The sequence below is a fragment of the Silurus meridionalis genome, chromosome 25 (assembly GCF_014805685.1).
Source record: "Silurus meridionalis isolate SWU-2019-XX chromosome 25, ASM1480568v1, whole genome shotgun sequence".
Classification (NCBI taxonomy): domain Eukaryota; kingdom Metazoa; phylum Chordata; class Actinopteri; order Siluriformes; family Siluridae; genus Silurus; species Silurus meridionalis.
Genome location: NC_060908.1, coordinates 8,800,126 through 8,825,435, shown reverse-complemented (window position 1 = coordinate 8,825,435; position 25,310 = coordinate 8,800,126). Strand labels below are relative to the sequence as shown.

Sequence of the window (25,310 nt, the reverse complement as noted above, 5' to 3'; positions counted from 1 at the left end):
CAAGCTATCGGCTGTGCCCAGCTGTATCTAATTGTTTGCTCCCTTCTGGACAGGGACAATAGAATCTCTACTCTGCATATATTGTTTAATGGTGGACGACTCTAAGTACAAGAGTCACATTGACATTCTAAAGCACAGGTGTACTAGTGTAGGACATTGGTGTAAGTGGATGGGGAAGTAAACCTTTTAGTGTCATTGATGAATTAAAACCAACAGCAATGCTGTAGTCACTAATCTGTGTGTGGTCAGTAGATACAGTGTTTAAAAGCCCTAGCAACACCGCTGTGTGAATACAAAGGAAAGAAACACACTCAAGCATTCATGAAAGGATATACACACACTGATAGAGACAGAGTTGCACTTTTGGCACGCAATCCTTCTGACTAACTGAACACCCTGAAATAGAATCAAAGTGGGTTGAATGATGTAAAGCGCTTGCTTTATTCTCAAAGAAACGTGCGATCATAAAATTGTCCTACAGTAACAATGACATCCTTATTAAAGGAGGGTGCAGATATTTTAATTTATGAGTAATCTGGAGTTCTGGTGTCCATGCCTCTGATCCCAAACCTTTCTCTGAGTTTCATCTGATCAAGTGCTTTTATATATCAAGGCTAATCTGCATGGGCATATAACTTATTCACCCACTGCTGCAACCTAATAAATGGTGATTGTCTAAAACTATTAGGCATCACAGTACAAGATAATAGTATATTAATGTTCATTAAAAATGGTCAGTATATACAGGTTTAATGACTACCCTTGTAAAAACATGTCTACTTGAAGAAAAATGAAATACTTGTGTTGGTTTTGTAACATGCTTCCTCTCCTCCGTGGGGTGCGATTTTATTTCACAAAAATGTCATAGGTATACCAAGTAATATGAAAGGGACTTAATCATCCAGTATTTATCAGTGACATTCTCAATACTTCAAACATAACAAATACTTTTCCAGCAATGATTAATCTGAAAAATACTTCAATATGGCAAAAAAGGGAAATTAAATTATTGAGAACTTGAACAGGGAGCAAATCTTAAAAAAAAAAAATCTAATATAAATATGTAGCACTGAGAATTTTAACCACTCATTGCAACATAATCTCCCACAAAGTGGTGTTTATCAGACAGCATAATCTACTAAACTGCATGCCACTAATGTTGCTTTGCTAATCTGTGTATTTAGTAGCTGAACATCTACATCTAATAAATCAATTGGAGTTTTTTTTGGGCTGCATTTGTTTGCTAATGGCCAGGTTCTTTTGAACAAGGGTTTCGAAGGTGGATCTATTTTACACACGCTGGTTTGCTTTTAAAGTGTCCATGCAGCGGAATGAGGAGTGTTTAATCACAGTTCTTTGCAGTGTGTGGTTAAAACATGCACTCCTCCTCTCCTTGTTTTCACTCTATCTTGCTTTCTCAGCCCCCCTTGTTTTTGCCATTTCTCCTCCTCTCCTTAGCACGGCCATGGTTTAGTTGGCGTTTAACTCTGCTGGAGAAAAGCACAGAGGCGTGTGTGTGTGTATCAGAAGCATGACGCAGATGCCAATGGCAACCAGAGGAGCGAGGGGCTGGAGATCTGTGCTGGAACTGGTAGCTATGAAAAAAATAGAAAGACAAAAAATGTGTGGGATCAGGCAAAGCAAAAAGGAAAAAAGTGCAGTCCAAAAAGCAAAAGAATGAACTAGTCAGAGATAGAAAGAAAGAAAGAAAGAAAGAAAGAAAGAAAGAAAGAAAGAAAGAAAGAAAGAAAGAAAGAAAGAAAGAAAGATGGAAGGATGGATGGATGGATGGATGGATGGATACTGTAGATAGATAGATAGATAGATAGATAGATAGATAGATAGATAGATAGATAGATAGATAGATAGATAGATAGATAGATAGATAGATAGATAGATAGATATATAGTGGATAAAAGAAAACATTGAATTAAGAGAAATTAAAACAGATCAGATCCAAGGAGTGTATGTGTGTGTGTGTGTGTGTGTGTGTGTGTGTGTGTGTGTGTGTGTGTGTGTGTGTGTGTGTTTGTCAAATGGATTGATGATGGATGTAATGCAATTTTAGGCAATTTACTCTCAGGCTTATACAGGTCAAGAACATGCCATGTCAAAGACATTGGAATAGCCCGGTGTGTGAAATGCTTGTGGTATAATCTGCTTTGTCATTTAGAATGTGCTTGTGGGAGTGAGTGTAATGATGTAATCATGGCATTTTTTATGTTTTTATCTGTTTTTTTATATCTTGTCTGTTGAAAGCAAGTTTTGTGTGTGTAATCGTGTTTGTGGCACTCACCACGGCAACTCTTCCCATCTCTCTGCAGCATTCCAGTCACACAGCTACACACTGGGCCTGATAACTGACTAGTGCAGATCTGCTCACACCCTCCATTCTCATCTTCACACCAGTCTGAGTCTGCCAAACACACAGATATACAGTACAGCCTCCTAAGCAATTCCCTTGCTCAATTATATCTTCACACATGCAGCATATTTCAGGAATCATTATCATTGCCCTTTGGTGTGAAAGAGTGTGTAAATGTGTTAGTGTCCATGGGTGCCCTGCTATGAACTCTAATACATGGTGTATTCCTGCCTCAGCCCAATATTTCAGGGAGAGACCATGGATCTATCCCTGACTTGGATCAGGCACACCTGAAGATAAATCAACTAATTAAATAAATTATCATCTTGCCACATGCTCACAAAAATATGCATACACACCCTCATACACACACAATCACAACTACATATGCACACACACTTCCACACACTCCCACAGTACCTCGTTTTCTGATTGGGCCCACTGAAAGAATGTGTTCTTTTTGTTGACTGTAGTCGTTGTAGCTCCTTCTGTTGTGCGGACAGTTCTAAAAATAAATATAAAAGCAAAGTCCACTCATTTCTTGCAAATAATTTTGATGGAGGTCAACTATTAGTGTCACTACCCTGTAGTTTAAATAGTCTAATACCGTGAACACTAACAAAATGAAACAATATTTATATCTGCAATAAATAAGAACAGATAACTAGATATAATAGTAAGTATAAACAGGATCAGGTATGGATGTTTATACATGAATGAAGCCCACAGACGTGCACAAGAAATATCATTGCAATTCTATGATGCTTTTGGCCATTCTTTGCTAGGTTACTGCCTGTAATCAGGATCTATAAAGTTTTATACAGCACATATCTCAGTTAATTAAAAAAACATTATAAGACTTGCTGTTACACGAAAATTAATGACACAGAGTAGACCACATAAGATTCAATTTTCCAAACTATAAACAGCAGCTATATACAGTCAGTCCCTTAGTAGCCTACCTTTTTCCTGTCTCATTGTATTGACCAACACATTTGTTACTGAGGAACAACAGGGTTATTACTTTCAAGACCTTCCCATGTAAGAAAAACTCTGTTAAAACATGCTCAAAGAATGTAAAAAACTAAAACATATCCATCAATACACTTTTCCTTTTAATATATTTATGTGGAGCATCTGCCATACAGGTCTCTGTCTAAGTTGTTACTATGGAAACAATGGCATATTAGAAGAAGTGTGTTTAATATAACCAAGTGTTTTGTCTTGCAGCCTGAACTTTTCTCAAAGCTGCTGTTATAGAAAATGAGTCAACACCTGCACAGAATCACGACTTCCACGATGATGTGAAATAATTGTAAGTAATGTTTCCTTCAGTAATTATTATCATACAGGTCCATACATGTTCACCTAGTGAGGATTAAAAAGGTGTGTGTGTTTGTGTGTGTGTGTTCTTACCACTTTGCACGCATTGGTCTCAGAGTCACACAACGTGACATCGCAGTGAAGATGCACCTCATCATAATCGCCGATGAACTTAAACACAGTGACGTGAAAGCGGCAGGTCAGAGACACACCATTCTCCGCCATGCCAATAGTGTTGTCTTTAATGTTGGGACACCTGAAACCAACACACTCTCATGGATTAGCATGAGTCTGTAAGTAACAATCAGAGTAAATACAAAAAAAAAGAACAGACCTGCTTTATTTAATCATAATATGCAACTGCTTTCTGTAATGTCAACAAGGTTCAATACATTTACAGCAAAACACTTTTAGACACTTTTAAATTCAAGGTCTTTTAGATTTGGGCATGTGAACTTCAAGGCCACAGAAATTAAAATTAGGTGTGTGCACATGTATTCACCCTTTTTACTGTTTGAGGCTCCAATAACAGTTATCACCATGTTATTACCAACATTTAATTCTAACTTTAATGTATTTCTGATTGTTTAGACCTTTTGCTTGTATCGGTAATAGGTAGTTTTTGGGTATAAAACACTAAAAACTGAGGATGACAGCAGTCAGTCAGTCATTTCCTGACCTATATCTGCGCTACCGTATGGAATTTTTGACAGTGTTTTGGTATTGTTAATGATGTCTGTGCTTACACATGCTAATAGATATCTTTTTTTTTAATAATGTCAAGACAGGAAGAAAATTGTTTCCTTTTAAAAGGTTGTCCTTTTATACAAAAATGATTAAACGAATAGCTAATAATAATCCATGTGTGTAAGAGTACGTGTTCACCCTCTCTCTATGATGATGTAACGGAGACGGTCACTGCTATAGCGCGATGGTGTGGCCCAGCACATATTCACTATGAGAATGAGTTGGCTGTCATCCGCTCCTTCCACAAACACGCCCACGAATAGCACATCTCGTGTGCTGAGCACCACCTCGCCCTCGCGGTATGGCTGGCGATACGAGGCGTTTTTATAAAGAGCCATCTTGGTGATGAAGTTTCCCTCTTGGGTGGGGAGGGTGAGGTTAATTACACTGTGAAATGAGAGGACAGCAAGTTCAAACATGTTTAATGATGTACTGTAGACTGGAACATAAAGTCATGAGGAATGTAATTATTGTTATATTTAATTCATGTTGAAGCTACTAAAAAAGTGGGTAATAAAATAATAAAGTTATTGCAAAATGATTAAATGGCAGATTATTTAAACATATACTGTAAGCCTACTTGTTAAACACAAATGTATGGAAAACAGCAATTAATGCCAAAAAGATTTCCTAAATAACATCTAAATGTTCAACTAAATATAACAAGCCAAGGTTAGGACTCATTAATGAGGCATTTGAGACAACATGGAACCATTGTGAGATGTAGGTTAATAACCTCAGTTGACCTCTGACCTCAGCATGGGTTTGAGCACTGTCTCCAGGGAGATCTTAATGTCCAGCTCGTAAGCGCATGAGAATTCGACATTGATGGTCTTGTCACGGGTCACCACACTCCCTGTGTTGTTAACGCTCTCGATCCACACCGTGTTCTTGTACATGATGTGCGTGCCATTCGACTGGACACAAAAGACCCACACACAAAGCACTCACAATGTCAGTGGTTTGGAATTAAATTACTCTCTTAGTGTAGATAATATGCTCTGTCTAAGTCAATACAGAAAAAAAATGTCAAATTACTTTCATATCTATTTCAACAATTGCCAGGCCAATCGGTACACTCATTATAAAGCTCCTTTTCATTTATTATTTATAAGTATGGTTTTATAAGTAAGTTTATATTTTGATAATCACATTATTTATAATTTTTTGGTACGTTTTTGTGTCTAACCAGAGTCAAATTATAATAACTGTTTCATTTAATTTGTCTTGAAAAACCACTATGGCTTTATAAGATTCTTTTTTCTAACAATATTCCAACAAAATGTAAATACTATTAGTCAAAAGAAAGTTTTACTAAAAGTTGTAGACTTTTTGAATAAGACGGGTCATTTAGCCTTCTAAATTTGTATTAGAAGCTTAATTAATACAAAAATAAATCTGGAATAAAAATGAACTGATTAGTAAACCTTTTGCAATATATTTTAAGGATGCGTAGAAAAAGCAGACCTACAGAACTGTCTGTAATTCTGACATAACCTATGAAATATGTATACACTTAGTTTTAATAATAAAAAAGCCTGCTTTTTTGTTGGTCTACTAGTTCATTGCTCAATCTTGTTTCTTAGGGATTTATCTTGATGTATTCCTAGACTATGACTTATTTTTATTATCATAAGACGGTTCTGTGAATTGTTGGCTATTAGGATATCTCTTAAATGTTGTAAATGTAAACATAAATATAAATTTGACATACAGGGTAATTCAAACTTGTATACTTTAATAAATATAATGAAAAAAATAATTGTAATTATCATATTCTATATGTCACACTCCATTCCTGAAGTGTAAAGGTTCTACTGTTTAGTATTATCATTCGTCACATTCAACTTGTAACTATTGTAGCTGGTATTGTGGCTTGTAACTATAAAGGTCTTTACACAATGTTGTGTGTTGGAAGAAGAAAAACACCAACAGGCTCTTTAAGAAACAAAATACATGTACTCAAATCAATGTACGTGTTAGCTAGAGATCTTGAAGAAGTCATAGATTGGGAAATTTTCGGTGTTGTATATTTTTCAATGTCTCAAATACTTTCTTTACTATTTCTTTAGTGAAAAGTTGGCACACCTGCACTATGGATCCACAATAGCCTTTAGTGTTGTTGATGTGGAAGGAGATAAAGTCTTCACCCTCGATGCCAGAGCAACGCTGGTCGTTGATACGAACATCTTCTCTTTCAAAGCCGAGCTGGAAGAGGCGACACTTTGAGATAGACACCTCCATCTGAGCATGTTTGCATGTCACCTCAGCTTGAATTATGTCATCCTCACCTGTTTAATAGAAATTACAATGAAATGCAGAGAAATGTTAACTTCACTTGGTGAATGTGGACTTTTTTTTTTTATTTTTATGAATTAAGTATTTTCAATTAAGAAAACTATACTTGCCACTGAAAAAAATTATATATCGTTTGTCCTGGCTAAGCCACAGGTAAATAATCTAGTTATTCATCTATCAGTTTGTGATTAAGTGGATGTTTAACATTTATTCTATTAGTAAGTTAACCTAATGGTCCGTTTAATACTTGAATACATACTGCCAGTCAAGACGTTATTGGCAAGACCATCCACTTGCAGTTATTTCCAATCATACAAGACCATATTCACATCGATCTGATGAGCAGAAAAAGGCTTTAAAAAACATTATAAATAGTTTGTGGTCTTGGGCTCAAATAAACCAAAAACAGATCTGTCTGGTTGTTTTGGCAAACACATTTAAGTGTCCACTCAACTGATCCAATTTAATATGTTTATTTGTCAGGAGCTTTTAATAATAGATATTCACAAATCAACCTTAAAGAAATCAACACAGGCACTGCTAATGGAACAACAAGACAATTATATAACCTATGGCCTACATGGTCAGTTGAAAGTGATTTAGTTTTAGTTTAGAGCTAGTACCCTTAAAGTTAAACTGTTTTTTAGTTGTACTACATATTTTCATTAAATGCAGTGTCTAATGCTGGTTAAAGCTTTTTTAAAACTGTGTATTAAAGCAAACATACAATTCCAAATAATCTCAATAAAATATTGTTTGAATTCTATAACAAATTCTACAATGACGTGGTCTCCATGTCAGATTACACAATGAACACATTTTAACAACAGATCTACAGTTAAAGGGAATTACCAGGTTCCGCTTGTTTTCATGAATCAGTGCATTCCAAAATGAAGAATAAATGTAAATATTCAGGGTGGACTTGAGATGGTACTTGTTGTTAGTTGTTGTCTTTGGTTGCATTGGCACTACTTCACTAATCATACTTTGTATTATTTCTGCACATGTTTTTAATTACATGTGAATAATGGATGAAATCCTGAATGAATTGCATAGTATGTCCCACCCAGCTGTTTGAAGTCACAACAAATATCTGCCATGTCCAAGGCAAACATTGTTCACCCTAAAATAATTATTTTACATTGTGAGTTGAGACTAGCGGGCTTAGAACACATCATGTGAGGTGCTCATCAGTTCTGGCAGGTAACATTTTTTTTTATTTACTTATAAAGTTACTTATTTTTAAAGTAAAGTGAATCTATCTTATAATATGAGATTGAGGACACTTTATTGCACAGTGTGTACATTTATTAATCCAGGAAATTTCCACATTGTCTTACACTGTGTTACATGTATCAGAGTTAATGATCCGATACACAAATAATGCTAACTGTGTCTTTTGTTGCCTGTGGTAGCCCACTAAATTACACAGTCACATGACAATAGTGATAAGCACCGAAACACCCCCACTTTCCTGAAATGTAATGTCTTTTATGTAGACACACTAGATATTTGTTGTATATGGTTGTTTTATACCGTTGTCTATCTGAATACTACATACTGATTCTGAAAGGTGTCAAACCATTGATCTAACAGGTAGTACCAATTTACTGTTTAATCAGTCACTTTAATCAGTTTAGTAGTATATTAATATACTGCCTAATAAACAACTATAATTACAGTAACATACAGTTGCATACAGAATGAGGCAACTATTGTACACATTTTGTATTTACCTTTTTTTTAGCTAAATTGATGATTTATTTTTGTCATTTAGCTTGTGGTGAGTAGGATATATGGGAATTTTGATAAATGTCCAAAGCACAACAAAATCGGACAAACGGGGAAAAAAACTTAACAAAATAAACCATAAAGCCAAAACACCAGCAGTTTCATTATTATTAAACAAGACTTTTTCATTCTCTCTCTCTCTCTCTCTCTCTCTCTCTCTCTCTCTCTCTCTCTTTTTCTTGCTCTCTCTTTCTCTTGTTCACTCATACCTTTTTAATAAAACTCATTAAAATAAATGGAATTTTATCACTACTTTATCTGTTATTGACAGTGGGTGGAATTCAAAATCTGTACATAAAATAACTAACAAATTATTACCTTCATTGTTTTTCAGTGTGTTTTGCACTGTAAACATCAATGACATCTTTAACTTGTCAGTGTTGACAATGGCTATGGTATACATAAATTACTCCAAATATTAGAGCTCAAAAACTGTCATTATACTTACTAATTTCGGTGCTGGGAAGTTCAGGGCATCCACACAAGTCTCCTCCATTCTCCAGCTCACATGTGTTATTTGTGCAGATCTCCCCAGCACAGGGGTCATAGATCCATTCTGCTAAAGACACGTCCAGGAACAAAGTTAGCACACGCACACACACACACACACACACACACACACACACACACACACACACATACAAACACATTACTTTCACTGACTTTTCTTTTTTCAGTTTATGCATTTTCTACATTTGCCAATATTTCTACAGGTTACAGTTTTTCTAATGGTTTGGAAAAAAAAAGAGGAAAAGAAGATGTACATGAGCCTTTATATTCATGAGCTGTAGATATATTTACATGTTTATATACACTTGTCAGTTTGCACAATGCTTTTATTTGCACTTAGATTGTTCTATCTATCTATCTATCTATCTATCTATCTATCTATCTATCTATCTATCTATCTATCTATCTATCTATCTATCTATCTATCTATCTATCTACATTTAATGTATTGTTACAGTAGCTGCTAATATTAAACCAGTTTGTTTCCCATTGACACTCCATATTAATGTTAAAGTGATACACAAAATATCTACAGTTTGCATACTGCTCGTAGTAGTAAATCAGGCTATGTCTGAAAAAGTTCAGAGACACATGTATTGGTTCACTCTCCTATTTACAATTTTTATACTTTTTTTTTTGTATTCGTAAATTTCTTTAATGTTGACCACAGGTATTCAGGGCACTTCAGATACAGAGACTTAAACAGTCACTGAAAATCACTGGGTTAATATAGCGGCTTCTGTATTGATTTGGACAGATGTCTGGTTCAGATGCTTGTTTGATCACTCTTTCTATAGTCAAGCCTGAAACTAGCAAAAGCAAACAGGGTTTGGGCTGAAATATCCTGGTATTTACTAGATTATGTTAATTCTGGCCGCTATGTGAAAGTGACAAACCCCTCTCTTTTTTTGATTTGAAAGTTATTTGGTTTTGATCATTCTATAAAGATTTTGCATGTTTGCAACTGCAAGGATATTTTACACTATAAGGCAATACAAAGTTCCAGGTACATTAAAATGTCATTAATGCTCAAAATTATGAAGGGTGCTAATAAATCTGGAAGGTTTGTTACATATAATGAGTTCATGATGCAGTTAATAAAAAAAGTTAGGGAGTTGTTAATGGTTTATATCAGTGTTGCCAGCCTCTAGTCTGTATTTGATCAGTTCATTTTACTTGTATGCCCCAGTCATTTTAACGTAAGGGCATAACTCTATTGCTTTGTAGATTTAATGTGAAATTGGTGGGCACCACACTACCTTTTTTTTTATTTATCCTAACTTCAATAGAAACAGACTGAATTTGGTTATTTTGGATATTTTCACAAGATTTTGCTAGTCAGTTAAAATTATATCTTAAACCTTTTTCCCGTCACCCATCACCCCCCACAATCACACTTCCCCCTCCTTTCCAATAGATGTCAGTGTGCCCTTACAGCAGTTCTCCTGGGCAATCCACTTGGTGGTGAGTGTGCCAAAGGAGCGGCACGCCTCAGCATAGGCAGCCATAGAGCCGCAAACCTGTGCCTTGCGGTGGTTGTAGCAGCCATCTAGGTAACAGGATTGGTAGAAGGGTTGTGGGTCCAGAAGTCCATGACATGGCTGGAAAAAGCCCTTTGGCTGGGTAAGTTTCAAACAGCTGTCCTCGCCTTGCAGATCTAATACATCTGTGTTATCACAGGACTGGGCCAGAGCCACATACTGAGTTTCATCACAACTGCAAATAAACACAGGTAGAGAAAGAGGGTATGAGTGAGAAAGACTGAAAAAGGTTTTCAAGAATGATACATAGAGAAGTAAGATAAATAAAAGAAAAGATGACTAAAATATGATTAAAATTATACACACCTGTTCTGCATACCATTAGTCTTCCAGCTCTGTGCAAGTTCTAGTGCACTAAGTGCTGGTTTGCCACGGGAAGTGATGTAATCATCAGAGGCATCACCATTAAAGTTTCCACACAAACCACACACCTTGTTCTGTAGCCGTGGTCCCATAGTGATACTAAGTGTGTTAAAACGGTTATAGCGGACCTGAATGTCCTGTGGCGTGTCTATCACCAGAAAACCTTCAGATGTGGAAACGCGAGTCATTAGGCCTGTTACAAAAGGCACAGACACTGGTGTCCCATTTACCTAAACAGAGATTGAGGCAAATTGAATATTATAATTGGTCAGTTGCTTATATCATAACTGATAATTCTATACATACATTTACCATTACATCTCATATATACAAGCATTTACAGTGTATTGGGAAAGCAATCAGAACCCTTTAACTTTTTTCAATTTTGTTATGTTGTAGCCTGATAGTACAATCGTTCAAATTAATTTTTTTTTTATTAATCTACACTCAGTACCCTAACCAGCTGCCAAGTCCCTGCTGCAGAAGAGACACTCACTGTTGGTCTCGAATTGGGCAGGTGATTAGTGGTGCCTCGGGTTCTTGGTCACCTCTCTTGCTAAGGCCCTTTTTGGCGGGGCAACCAGCTCTTGCAAAAGTCCTGGTTGTGCCACACTTCATCCATTTAAGAACTATGAAGACCACTGTGCTTTTGGGAATTTTAAATGCAGCAGATATTTTTGTAGCCTTCCTCAGATCTGTGCCTTGCAACAATCCTGTCTCTGAGCTCTGCAGGTAGCTCCTTTGACCTCATCACTTGGTTTTTGCTCTAATATGCATTGTCACCTGTGAGGCCTTTAATAGAGAAGCGTGTGCCTAATCAATAAACTTTTCCACAGGTGGGCTCCAATCATTTTGTAGAAACATCTCAGCAATGATACAGAGAATTAGTAGCTAATTTTCAAGTGTCTGGATACATAGTGTAAGGCATTTTTAGAATCCTTTTCTTTTTTCACTTTGTCATTCTGGTGTCTTGAGTATAGATCGATGAGAAAAAAATCTATTTAAACTTGTAGTATCAGGGTGCAACATAACAAACTTGAAATGTGAAGGGGGTCTGAATACTTTCGGAATGAACTGTATAGACACACTCCTCATCAAAGAGTTTTAACCTCTTTGAAACAAAAATCATTCTAGTGGGTATAACTTAGATTTACAGATTAATTATTTTTTATTTCCATAAATAATAATTACAAGTAGTAAACATAATCATCAAATTGTCTCGTTGACTATAATAATTCGAAAGAGAAATCACTGAGAGCTATGATTTGTAAGAGCAATTGACAACATTTTTAGAGTATTCAAGTATACAGACCTTAACAGTGTTTCCAGAGATTAGGATATTTTCCTCATTTATGTATAGGTAGGCATGTGAGATGGTGGTAAGATTGGGTGTGCTCCACTTGTCAAAGTTGGCGATGAGCTGGAAGGAGAGTTCAGGCAACTTGTGGCAGATAGTCGACAGGACGAAGGAACAGGAGGCAGGCAGGCGGAGGGAGGCACCGTCAAAAGTGCGAAATACACCACCACCTGATGCAATGCAGTGCTGATTGCGACGGGCGAAGCAACCACGCACACCATGGCGTAGTACACACTCTTCCTCAGCCTTACAGCGCCGAGGGTCACATTGGATCAAGTTGCGGCCAATGCATTGGCAACGCTTGGTGCAATCGTTGTTCCAAAACAACTGTTTAGGCTATGTTAAGCAGGGGACAGAGGTATAATTGTAGTGGCTTGTAGAACTTTCAGGACTTTGATTACAACTATATTGATTTTTTTGTGATTTGGCTATTTTTAATGGAGCAATGCATAATAAAATGTATTAATTTATTTATATTATTCACTGTAATGATGTAATAATTGACATTAAAGCAATATTTCTCGTTCTTTCATAACATAGTACCTTACAGTCTGACATCTGAAACATTCAGAACATTTATACTGTGGCTCTTGTAACATTCAAAGCACCCATATAAAATAAGCCACAGTGTTGTTCATTGTTGCCTGTTTAAATAATTACTTTATACTCTCGAAATCCCCCATACCCACCTCAAAGAGCTCTCTCACCTCATAGTACTTGCTGTCGGTATAGCAGCCACAGTTCTGGTTAAGGATGCAGCTTTTGCCATTGAGCACATAACCTTGATCACACTGGCAACCCTCCACACAATTCTGGTTGCAGTCTCTCTGGCCTCGTGCTGGGGCACACTGGGGTTGGCACACCATCATACAGCTTGAATAGTGACTGTTACTGGGGCATGACAGCACTAGGAGCACACACAAACACAGGGAGGATTGCCGAAAGGTCCCAATTCATTATTTTCTGCTAAGATTATTTAAAAATCACATTTATGTATTACAAATATGACAATGCAAAGTAAAGCTAGTGTGGAGCTGAAAGTTTTTGTTCCACAGTATTCATTATGCATTTATAAATCCCTTACCACATGGAGTAGAGCCCCTCCAGCCACTCATAGACACTCCCTGGATTTGACAGGTACTAGCATATATCTGTAACCAATTGCAGATTGTCTCTCGTGCTCCCTGGTCCACACATGTATCCTGTAGACAGCTCTGGTAAAAGTATGCTGGTGCCACCTTGCTGTGACACCTCGCAAACACACCCCCACGGTCAATAATAAGTCCACACAGCCTCACTGCCTCTGGCTCCACATAAACATACAAGCCCTCAGCCAGGTGAAAACGGTTTCCTGGAAGAGTGTTTTCAATGTCATTGCTGACATCCATTGTCTGTACAGGCGCATGCACATCTGCTGCCAGGCCCCTTTCAACTAATCCACAACGTGGGCATGAGTCACCACACCCAACTTGACAGAAGGTGTCACGCTCTGCCCACATCATTCCCCATTCACTGACACTGAGGGCAGGACCAGAGATGGGCATTCCCTGACACAGACCACACGTGGAATTAAAGATAGTCCGGGGCAGAGAAAGCAGAAGTAGTGTATTCCAGTCAAATGCCACCTAAGAAGCAAAGATGGTTAGAAACAGTCCTATGATATCCCATTATTTATAATACAATCCTAAAGTGACTCAATGTTGAATATTAATCTTTTAAATATAATGTTAATTAAATCTGAGCTCAATGATAGCAAAAAAGTTGCTGCTTCACCTTCAGTCCAAAGTCAGTCTCCACTAGTAACTGTAATCCAAGAGTGTATATGTTGACTTTCCCTGGGCCCAATTTCAGAGGCAAGTACAAACGCTCCTTATTAACCTTGTAGAAATAAATTGAAATATATTCACATTATAAAATGTAATCATTATTTACACATATTTACTGTTATATTACTGGAGAGTGATCACAGTTCTGTTAGTTTTTTCCCCTTCAATTCATTTCTCTGATCTTGTATCGCATAGACAGACACCAAAAAACAGATTTTCAGCATCTTTCCTCTGCTCTTTCTATCTTTATTTGATCTAAAGTCCCTCAGATCTTTAGATGCTGTTGTGAACTTCTTCCAAATATCACTCAAGTATGGTTTTTCTCTGACTTTACTCCAGCTTGTTAACAGACATAGATTGTAATCAGATATTCCTCATGTTCCCTCACATGTTCGTTTGTTTTCAGTTTATTAAAAATAACTTTGTGACATAAACAATTACTTGACCTCAAGAAAATATGACCCTGTTTATATTTGAATTACAGACAAATTCTTGTGATTATGAAATATTTTGTATATTAGAATTCACTGTACAAATGTTCATTGTTTAGTGACTTTGTATTCTTGGCTATGCACCTATAGGGCCTGGCATAAGGGAAATTATACTGAAAATGTTCATGACAGGTATCAAAGTGTAAATGTATATTTATTACTCACCATGACTGTATGTTTAAAGCTTCTTGACACCTCAATCTCATATCCATAAACTGTCAACACAAAACCTTGCACCCAGATTGCCTGCCCTGTATCTCTCTCTTCATTCCGAACTGAAAGCTGGAACTCAGGCAGGTCCTCTGCACCTATCTCTGCACTGAAACTGCCATCCAACCCTCCATGTCTGTCCTCATCTTCATTTAGTCCCCCGCACTCTGTGGTAACCAACTGAAGTGAGCAGCTGCTCTGAAGGTCAAATGGTACACCTCCAAAAGGCAAGAAATGGCCATATCCGGCCACTGCGCACAGAGCCTCAGTCCGAGGCTGGCAGAAAAATAGCCCATCGGTCTCTTGGCAGTATTCCTCAGGGTGGCATGGAGAAAAGTTGCAGTAGACACTGTTGTCTGTCCCATTGCAGAAACAGCGTTCTTGACATTCCCAGTCAGTCCAGAATGTGTCATTGGTGGCTAGTTGACGGCCAAGATAGAAGCAGCCACAGTCACTACGAGGTACACAGAGCCCATCACGGAGAACAAAGCCTTCTTCACACTGGCAGCCTTCAGAGCAGGGGTATGAGCAGGGCTCCTCTGGCTCATCCAGATTTTCACAAGTCAGTGGGCATGCTGTGGTGCACTCATCAAAATGACTGTTTTCTGGGCATGGTAGTGCTGAACAGGGGAGAAAGAAAGCAATATAAAAACATTGTAAAACCGAAACACTACTGATTTAAAACTGCCTTTTGGCGTTAAATAATTCTTACGGCAGTTTGTGGCACTCCTCCAGGGGCCCAAGTTGATCTGAGCATCCTGACAGGCTGAGGCATAGGCCTGCAGGGAAGAGCACAAAGCTGAGCGGTTACCCTCCTTCACACACATGTTATACAGGCAATTCCTGAAGAAGGGCGATGGGTTTACAGCTAAGTGGCAGGCTAGGAATGAGCTGTTTCCTGGGTCATTAATGTTGCCACATAGCCAAGGGCTTTGATACAGCCGCAGGTCTGTACACATGCGATACAGGTCATCACAGTCACCGTTGCATGTTAAGTCATCAGCAATGGCCTTCCAGCCCTCAACAAACTGGTCAGCTGTGTCAGCCTGGCGGCCACTCGGCAAACGTAAATCATCAGAGGGATCCCCATTGAAGAAGCCACATAGGCCACAGGTTGAGTTGTAGAACAAGGTGGAGAGGGTGATGTTGAGAAAGCCTTGGCGGGAGTAGCGGGCCCGAATTAAACCTGTCCATTCCACTACTGTAGCATTGCCAGGAGCACGGTACACAACCAGTGGTTCAGTTGGGTGAACATATGGAAGAACAACTTGTTCACCATTTACCTAAGGAGAGATGTGTAAGAGAAGTGTCATTGTTATATCTCCTTAACAATTCATAATGAATAATTATTAAATAACTTATTCATAATGAATAATTATTAAAATGTAATTTTGGATTCTTCAAACCTTAACAATGTCAAAATCAGAGCCACCAATCTGTGCTTCCAGGTATGCAACCCTGATGACCACAGGCCTCTTCCATGAAGGACCCTTGTTCACCAGCTTTCTTCCAATCTTCACTTCCACTGCTGACAAATTGGCTGGCAGGCGCCCCATAGTCTTCACCAGGTAGAATGAGCTCTCATCTGGGAATGGCATGGATGAACCATCGAAGGAGGCTAAGATGTATGTCTGAGATAATGAACACATGGCCTCTCTACGAGGATAACACCCCAGCAAGCCCACTTCAGCTGTGCACACTTCACCATCTTGGCAGGAGTCATTAAAGCAGGTGACCTCACCTGCAGGTCCACACACACAGCGCTGAAAACAGTCGCTGCCCACCTCACCCCCCTCTCCTGCCCAAAAGGTTTCATTGAGAGAATAATACAAGCCGTCGCGCTCACAACCACACTCAGACCAGCGAACGCAATGGCTGCCACTCAGCACAAAGCCTTGGTCACACTGGCAGCCCTCTGTGCATGGATGTGTGCAGTATAGATGGGAGGTCAGGTCGGAGCATGAAGGAGGGCAAGCGCTTGTGCAGACCTGGTAGTGGCTGTTCTCTGGGCATGTTAAAGCTAAAAAAAAAGAGTGGTAGTTGGGGAATAGATACAGAATGTTTAATAGATTAAAACGAAAAAAAAACCATAATGTTAATACAATTAGTAAGACCAATATTTAATTTAATGAAACATTACATATACTTGAAGCATACAGTAGCTTACCACAGAATGTACGTGACCTCCAAGGTCTGATGGTTACACCCAAAGCTTGGCATGCTAACGCATATGCCTGTATAGCCTGGCAGAGTGTTGTGATATTGTCACGATTGCTACACATGTCATACACACAACTGTAGACAAATGCAGTGGGGTCCACCACAGCCCGACAGTCTCTGAATGGCCCGTCAGTCTTGTTTATAAGCCCACAGTAATCAGGCCGGAAGTAAAAAGCTTCAGCTGCTGGCTCACACAAGCTGCAGTTCTGAGCACAACCATCAGAGCAACGAAAATCACTGTCTTCTGCCCGCCAGCTACCACCCAACTCAACAACACTATCTGCTAAAGAACCATCTGGCAACACAGGGTCATCAGCAGGGTCATCATTATAGTTACCACATAAACCACAAGTGTTGTTGAAGTAGGAGCTGGGAAGGGAGATGGAAGCATAGTGCTGCCCATCATATGTTACCAAGAGACCAAAATCAGTTTCTAAGGCAACTGCAAGACCAGACTGGTATACCTTAATAGCCCCTAACTGGAGCTGAACAGGTAGAGTCTTCAAGAGACTGTCCACCTGAAACGTTGAGATGAGAACTGAGTAAATTTTAACATTGATTTTGTAAGCCATTTTACCTTTATTGTATATTATTGCATAAATAAGAGGGACAGAAATTCACCTGTACAGTGCCCAGGGTTCCTTTTGGTAGAGTAACTCGGTGGCCATAGACCTCTACAGTAACATCTTTTAACCAGGACACAGTAGTTGTGCCACGATTTTCATTCTTAGCCTCAATGCTAAAAAATGGGAGACCAGGCACCTCCCAGCATGGCCGAGCCAGAAGGTAAGTGCAGGTACCCTGTGGAAATGGACACAATAAAAGCAGAGAACATACTGCAACATCAAGAGAATAACTAGCATATTTTATTGTACTTTGCAGGTGGCAAATGAAGAATATGTCCAGAAGAGCACATGCACAACAACTCAGGCAATACCTTTTTCTAAATCAGGCACATTCAGTCTTACTTGGAAGTGGTAAAGAAAGCCATCAAAGGTGTGATAATGGGGGTCTCCAAAAACCACACAGGTGCTGGTTCTGGTGGGCTGGCAGTAGTATGCGCCTTCTTGCTGTTCACATGTCTCCAGCTGGCCACATGGTGCCTCCTGACAAATTACTTCATTGTCCAAATCCAGACACCTGCAACGCTGAGAACACTGGTCTGACAGCCAGAACACCTCTCCACGTCGATAAAACCGTCCTGAATATGAAAAATTGGTTAGGTTTTCAAAGTCATCCTTCTGCAAACATTCCAGTTGTTGCACAAATGGGGTGAAGTCTTAATATGTAAAATGTGGCGCCCTCTAGGGGGCAATATCACACGAATCACATAAGAATTTACTGAATTGGACAAAAATGTCTCTATATTTCACCCTATGAAAAAATAAATAGAATCTGCCCCTGGTATAATTTATTTTACATTTTAAAAGTGTTAAGGAAAACAGAAACCAAAACCAGAAACATAATTTAACTAATGTTTCATTTAACAGTTGTATCTAATCAAGGATTTAAATATGTTTTTAATTTAATCGTGGATTAGATCACCTACATTTAGTAGGTGTTAGAATCATTAATTGCAATTTAAATTAGCCTTTTTAACTCCTTATTCCTTTAAATTTTAGATTTGCTTAACACAGATATAATAAAATGTTATATTTATGGAAACATTTGTGTTTTATGCAAAAATAAAGTTTGAGACATAATCTCAGCTTTAGTTGTTTATAATGACAGTTTAATCATGTTGGATCGCACACTTCACTGGTATGGGTGCAGGTTTTATTTTTAACTAAGCAGAAGCCTCACAAAATCTGTGTTGCTATAAAAAAAACTCAAAAATCAGGAATATAAACTAGGCTGTACTGTGGTTTTGATTATGTCATTAATTAACATTTTAGGGTGCTGGGAAAGAATTATAGATCCAACACATGCACCAACACTCACAAACTAATTTCACTCAGACAATTGGACAATCAAACATGTATGTATGTATGTAGCTCTATGTTGTTTTATGTAGCACCAGGGTTCTGGAGAAACATTGTTTTAGTTCACCGTGTATTGCATCAGGTTTAAATGGTTGAAATGACAATATAGGTTTCTTGAATTGACTTCATAAGTATTACAACATTGTAGATCTTTTAATAAACACATCTCAAATGAAGGATTGTTGAAATTTTTTCCAGACACAATCTTTTTACCATTAAAGCTGCAGCCATTGGCTGGGTCGATCTGTTCAGTGTCAACACGGAAGAACCAACGACCAGGCACGTTGACATTTGTAGTTTGTTCAATGTTGACCACATCATTTGTGCGAGAACCGGGCAGGTTAAAGAAGTGACTGACATCCCCACCGTTGAAACCTGACTAGAAAGGTCAAAATGTCCTAGTCATCAAAACAAGGCTCTCTGCTGACTTTTATTAATAAAATGTTTGAAGTAATCCCCTGTTTTGTCTCCACAGAAAATTAAAAAACTATGTTACCTGTGCAGTAGTTCCTCCCAGGCCAGTAAGAGGATCTCCTCCACTAGCTGTACCTGTGCTCCATGTAATTTCTCCAAAGTTAAACATGGCAAAATGGACAATGCCATCTGAAATTAACACTGACTGGAATGTATTCACCTATGAGAAAATAAATGCTTTTTTTTAAGATTATGCATTTATTTATTTATATATCACCAGATTTATATATGTTTTTCAAAATGAAAGGTTAGGGTTAACCCTACCGGTGTTGTCTGACTGCCGCCATAGAATGTGACCTGGTTCCAGGTGGCAATAAAAACCCAGGTAGCAGTAAAGGATGACATGCTCTTTATATATTTCCTGACATCCTGAGTAGCTCTTGCTAGGATCTCGGGCTCTGTGGTCTCACGATAGTACACATCCCCACGGATACCATTGTGCACATCAGCCCATAAAGGAGCAATAAATGACCGACTGTCACTGAGAGGAAACGGCTCAGGAGTAAACTGGCTCACTTGAACGTTGAAGGAGATTACTCCATTGTTGTTTACCTGTATGTAAATATATTTCATATATAAATGTATTTCTATGTAATATTGTATGTATATATATATATATATATATATCGTATATCATGCATTCATAGTATGCACACTCAAGTTATTGATACATAGCTAAAACTGATTAATAAAAAAAAATTTCCTTGAAAATTTGTTCATTGTTGCACTCACATATAGAGAGCGGTAAGGGACACTGAAGAACATAAATGGAATTAATAGAGAAACTTCAGTTGAACTGCCATCATCCATCTTGGGGGTTTCTGTGTCCCTATGAGCTGGTCCAAAGGGGTAGATGATATCCTGAGTGAAAGCTAAGAAAAATGAAAAAAAGCAGCAGTTAGCGAACTCTTTTTCTATTTGTACCTCCTTTTTTCACTCAACGAAGTAATGATTGTGCCAAATATTACACATTTAAACAGTATGTCACAAGATTCTATACCTAGTTGTTTTGATAAAACCTCTTTCAAAAGCTACCCTGATATAATAACTTTTATATAGTTAGTTATTATGCGATTATTGTTTTACAGCTGATAAACAGTTATTTAGAATCCCCAAATTTTGTCTGGACAAGCAACAGTCAAGGAGTGTTAATTTTTACTATCACACTGGTCCAGTCCATTGTGCTAAATGCTGTAAATAATCGTATCACTCCACTTGTCTGTTTGCTACATAAAATTTCAACTATAGAATTAGTTAATTACATTGAAACCTTAATGCATTTTGTTAATGGAGCAAATATAAACAAAATATTATATAATGTGAAATTGTAATGTTATGTGTCATATATTTAGTTAATTTAGGCTAATTTCTTGTTTATAGAACTGTTGTATAAATGCCATATCATACTCGTTTTATGGAATATAAACACATCTTTGATTACCTACAGCATTCCTGCCTATAGCTGAATTACAGTTGTGCTGATATACCATACAACAGCATTTTTGTTCCTGCAATATTGCTTAACTAACAATAATTATTCAGATGAAACATCAGGATGGACAATAAATTAATTAGGATGAACTAGAATAAGCAGGAAGACTCACCTCCTCTGGGGGCAAGAGTGCTGAACAGCTGGAGAAGAGACACTAAAGTGCTTGTTTTGACCATCCTAAAGACCTAAAACACACACATCAAAGAGCAGTTTGAGCTAAAAGTTTAAAGTATAAAAAACCAAAACCACATGTTAATGTTATGATAGTAGTAGCATTCCGAGGCCGGTATTATATTTTCCTGGCCAATGTCAGTGATTATAGTTTATCAATAGCTTGCATTGCACATGTAAATTGAACTATAAACTACAAAAGCACTTTAAGAAGACCATTAAGATAAGTTCAGTCCTCTCTAATCTTCCTTGGTTTTAAGAGCGGCCTCCCAGGCATCCCATGGGTCTTCACTGCCTTCTCGGTTCCCTGCCATGGTGGGCCTGTTGGCCCTTCACTGAAAAGGTCCCATTATGTGATAGTGAACAATGTGCAGGGATCACATTCACCAGCACTACTGTGTGTTATTGGGCAATAGAGGAGCAGTTCTAGGCTTCAACACTGCAGGCGAGCCTGTGGCGAAGAGTCAAGCTCTCTGCTCGCTGTCATTTGGAGGGTCTGTTACCGTGTGTTTGTGTGGTATGTCTCATTGGCTTTAGAGAGGGGATGTGAACAGTTCAGCTAATGGGCCTAATTGAGGCGGCTTGAATTGCCACAGTCTTTTCGACTACCTGAGGAACTCAAGTTTGAATTTCAGTCCCCTGAATTTAAAGACATTTTCTCGCAAAACCCTTTGATGGTCTCCAGGACATTTTAACCAATTACTATGGGCACCTTAGTACATATTCCACAATACGTAGCAAGATTAAAGATCTATATCTGACTTCATAAATAGATAGAGGGAAACTGCAAAAAAAAAAAAAGTGAGTCAGCTGACCAAGCTCTTTGGTGGATATTATGTTACAGTTACATGACTTCTTAGTTTACCACCAAGCTGATAAGGAGTTAAGGGTGGTCTCACACTAAAAACACATTCACCTTTAACCCCATCATGTCCAAACATGTGGATTATCTCGTAAGTGCAAGTGCAAATTCTTAACTGATCTTGTAGATATGAAGACTAAAATCTGAAATAAGATTAATTTCATGCTACAAAGTTTATTGTTCCTTTACATTAATTTCATGCAATCCTTTCCAAGATGCACTGGCTATAATTAAATGTATGTTTACGTAATTGGTTGTATTACTAATGTATTACTAGGCACTATTACTAGTTTTATCTATCTATCTATCTATCTATCTATCTATCTATCTATCTATCTATCTATCTATCTATCTATCTATCTATCTATCTATCTATCTATATATACATATATATCTATCTATCTATATATCTATATATATATATATATATATATATATATATATATATATATATATATAGAGAGAGAGAGAGAGAGAGAGAGAGAGAGAGAGAGAGAGAGAGAGTATGTCTCTCTAAATTTGTGTGTCTTAATTAATTTAATACATTAGAAACTTGTCAGGGCAATTGGTGGTTTTCTGCTCTAACACAGACCAACTTAATAATTAACTGGTAAGGCAAAGTCTGTATTTGAGCAGAAATCTACAATTTCTGGGAGACTTAAGGCACTTTTTGCCTTAAATGTCTGTTATTCGCAGACATCCATCTCGGTTAAAATTGTGCAAACATTTTTGGCCCTGAAAATCATTTGTTTGTTTGTTTGTTTTTTAGAATTACCATCTTGCATAAAATAATTTTGTTAAGCTTGTGCACTCTATGCAAAATAAATTTATATGATGTTAAATTTTATCTGACATTATGTACATTATCACTACAATCATTATTATTTAATAAAAAGTTACAAATAAATTTAAAATTTAATTTATTATGAAATATACATACTTTAAAAAAACTAAAACAACCAAAAGGTCATTTCTGACTGAATGTACAGTGGCTATAAGGCATTTTTTTTTAATTCCTTGGTAATAGAATGTGAAATTCTGTTGATGGCATGAAAACACAATTTCTCTTGTCAAATATGAACAATTAGCAAAAAAATAAAGCATGTCTAATGAGTATATATCTGCTGAAATCATAGTATTTATTACCTGAACCTTAGAGTCATTTTATTGATACCAGAATTCCTCCAACGTGTAGAGTAGCAACTCCCCTCATTACAAATGACTACAAATCTCCACCTTCCAACATAACTGAAACCTAGTCTTCCAGAGAATATGTGTTGTTTGGACACATGGTCATGTGTGATGTACTCTAAGATGAAACCGACTACAGTCGAAACCAGTGTTTGGTGGAAATCCCTTGTGCACTCCAAGAGATTGTGAGAAATGCCAAAGGGGTAAATCCATCGCTCCATCTTTCAACCAGGGTTTAGTTGGCTAACCCCATGAGAAACTGATCTCTAACAAGTTGTCTTCTTGACAACAGATTAAGACCAACATCAAAGCCAGAGATAGATGTTATCAAAATCACTGGACTACTTATTTCCAGATAAACAGATGATTTACTTATTCACACATTAAGTGTGATCCCAAACAGCAGAGAGGAAAGGGATAAAAAGAGAGGAAGAACCTGAAGCTGAGAACCTGAATCAGGGATGAAGAAAAGTAGCTGATTTCTCTTAAAAGACTACAGCATCACCAGCCTACTGCTAACAAGTTAACCAGAGTTAAGACAAGAATAAGATAAATAATGATATCAACTCACCTGTCTTGAGAAGACAGAAGCTCAGCACCTCACTTGTGGCATCAGCCTTCCAGTCCCATCAAACTGGGTACCATCCACACTATTTTAAAAGTGGACAGGTTCTGTGCTGGAACCGGGGAAAGGGAAGGGGAGGGGGAAGGCACCCAAGAAAGGCTTTCTTAAACCCCCTCACGCTAGAGCACTCTGCAAATCCAGGTATGCAGGATTACAGAAGAAAATGAGCCCAGTAAATCAAGCCCAATCTGAGCCTGCGGCTTGTTGTATCTTTAAGCTTGGAAAGAGGAGAGATTTCAAGTGATCGGAAGATGAGAGAAGAGAGAAGTGTTTGTGTGTGTGCCTCTTTAGTGGTGAGCTGGAGAAGAACTGACAGAGGCAGGCTCTAGCTTTTAGACTGCAGATAGTGTTAAAGTTAATCTGAGAGTGTTTTTGGGGAAAGGGGGGAGACAGGAGTTGGAGGGGGTTGGAGATGAAGAAAGGAATAAGGCTTTTCAGCTGAGGGAGGGAGAGCAAGAACGAAGAGAAAAGGAAGGTTGAAGAGAGTGTGTGTGTGTGGGGGTGCAGTGATGTAATATTGTAGGAAAGAAAATAAAAGGTATATTAAAATTGTTGGTACAAATATACTTCCTAGAAGAAAAAGGTTTTTGGAGCAGTGGTCAATGCCAGCTGTGGGTGAAGAGGTTAGATTGGGGACTAGATGCTGCTTAGTGGAACCATAAGTTTACACTGCATTCAACTGTTCTGTTTTCCAAGTCAGGTATCACTTTGTGCTAAGTGCTTATATCACTTTATAAAACACTTAATCTTTCACACATTATAATAGATAAAATAAGGCATTATGTTCCACATTATTTGAGCATGCATAAAAATTCCTTACATCTACTCTTCTTACAGCGTTCTGGTCCTGGAGATTCTGACTTGTCCAACACTAGTCTTGAAATACATGCACAGTACATTGCAAAATCACATGCAAGAAAATAGATAATTGATTAATGTTTGCTATTTTGCTAATTAGCTTTCCATTAATGGAAAATTTTTTTGATAAATTGTTAGGAACTGTGTTACAAAAAGTTATGAGCTCTTATTTATAGTGTTGCACAATGACACTTTTGGAGTCTCTGTTGGCTTCTTTTTTCTACTGCAGAATGAAGTTAAAACATTTTTAACATATTTTACTTTGCTTATTTATAGTCTGTTTCTCAACAAAAATTCTTTCAGAATAGTGTAAAGCTTTGTTGCCCACCCTTGGGTCATTTATTTACAAAAGAAAACAAGATGGAAAAAGTCTCTTTGTAAATATAAAGAAGAGTAGCTAGAATTACAGCATTAACATGAGTCAGTCAGAACATTCAGTGTATGCGCGTGAGTCAACCACAAAGTGTATGTTAGAGATTTGTATAAGTGCTCCCCCTCCTGTTTGCTTGGTTCCCTACACTAATTAAGGACAGCCTTATTTGCAATGGCACACATTAGGCTGGGTCAGTCACCAAGGGACCTGATTTCCATAGATCTGGTGCTGAGATAGAAT

General features: G+C 37.8%; 1 protein-coding gene across 1 annotated transcript in view; it reads right to left on the bottom strand.

Moving 5' to 3' along the window:
- Positions 1–827: 827 nt before the first annotated feature.
- The window catches only part of tecta (tectorin alpha), a 39,907-nt gene continuing 15,424 nt past the window's right edge, over positions 828–25,310 (bottom strand). Inside the window, exons 9-33 of the mRNA XM_046839842.1 lie at positions 21,103–21,175; positions 20,231–20,370; positions 19,763–20,050; positions 19,521–19,658; positions 19,238–19,403; positions 18,011–18,243; positions 17,664–17,843; positions 16,990–17,560; positions 16,229–16,842; positions 15,535–16,105; positions 14,778–15,442; positions 14,069–14,173; positions 13,380–13,920; positions 13,003–13,202; positions 12,251–12,631; positions 10,882–11,168; positions 10,470–10,750; positions 8,973–9,083; positions 6,524–6,726; positions 5,189–5,352; positions 4,574–4,822; positions 3,782–3,944; positions 2,786–2,870; positions 2,297–2,416; positions 828–1,595 (exon numbers count right to left, since the gene is read on the bottom strand). Coding sequence (XP_046695798.1) covers positions 1,471–1,595; positions 2,297–2,416; positions 2,786–2,870; positions 3,782–3,944; positions 4,574–4,822; positions 5,189–5,352; positions 6,524–6,726; positions 8,973–9,083; positions 10,470–10,750; positions 10,882–11,168; positions 12,251–12,631; positions 13,003–13,202; positions 13,380–13,920; positions 14,069–14,173; positions 14,778–15,442; positions 15,535–16,105; positions 16,229–16,842; positions 16,990–17,560; positions 17,664–17,843; positions 18,011–18,243; positions 19,238–19,403; positions 19,521–19,658; positions 19,763–20,050; positions 20,231–20,370; positions 21,103–21,175 — 6,654 coding nt within the window. The 3' untranslated portion in view covers positions 828–1,470. The remainder of the gene's footprint in view (positions 1,596–2,296; positions 2,417–2,785; positions 2,871–3,781; positions 3,945–4,573; positions 4,823–5,188; positions 5,353–6,523; positions 6,727–8,972; positions 9,084–10,469; positions 10,751–10,881; positions 11,169–12,250; positions 12,632–13,002; positions 13,203–13,379; positions 13,921–14,068; positions 14,174–14,777; positions 15,443–15,534; positions 16,106–16,228; positions 16,843–16,989; positions 17,561–17,663; positions 17,844–18,010; positions 18,244–19,237; positions 19,404–19,520; positions 19,659–19,762; positions 20,051–20,230; positions 20,371–21,102; positions 21,176–25,310) is intronic.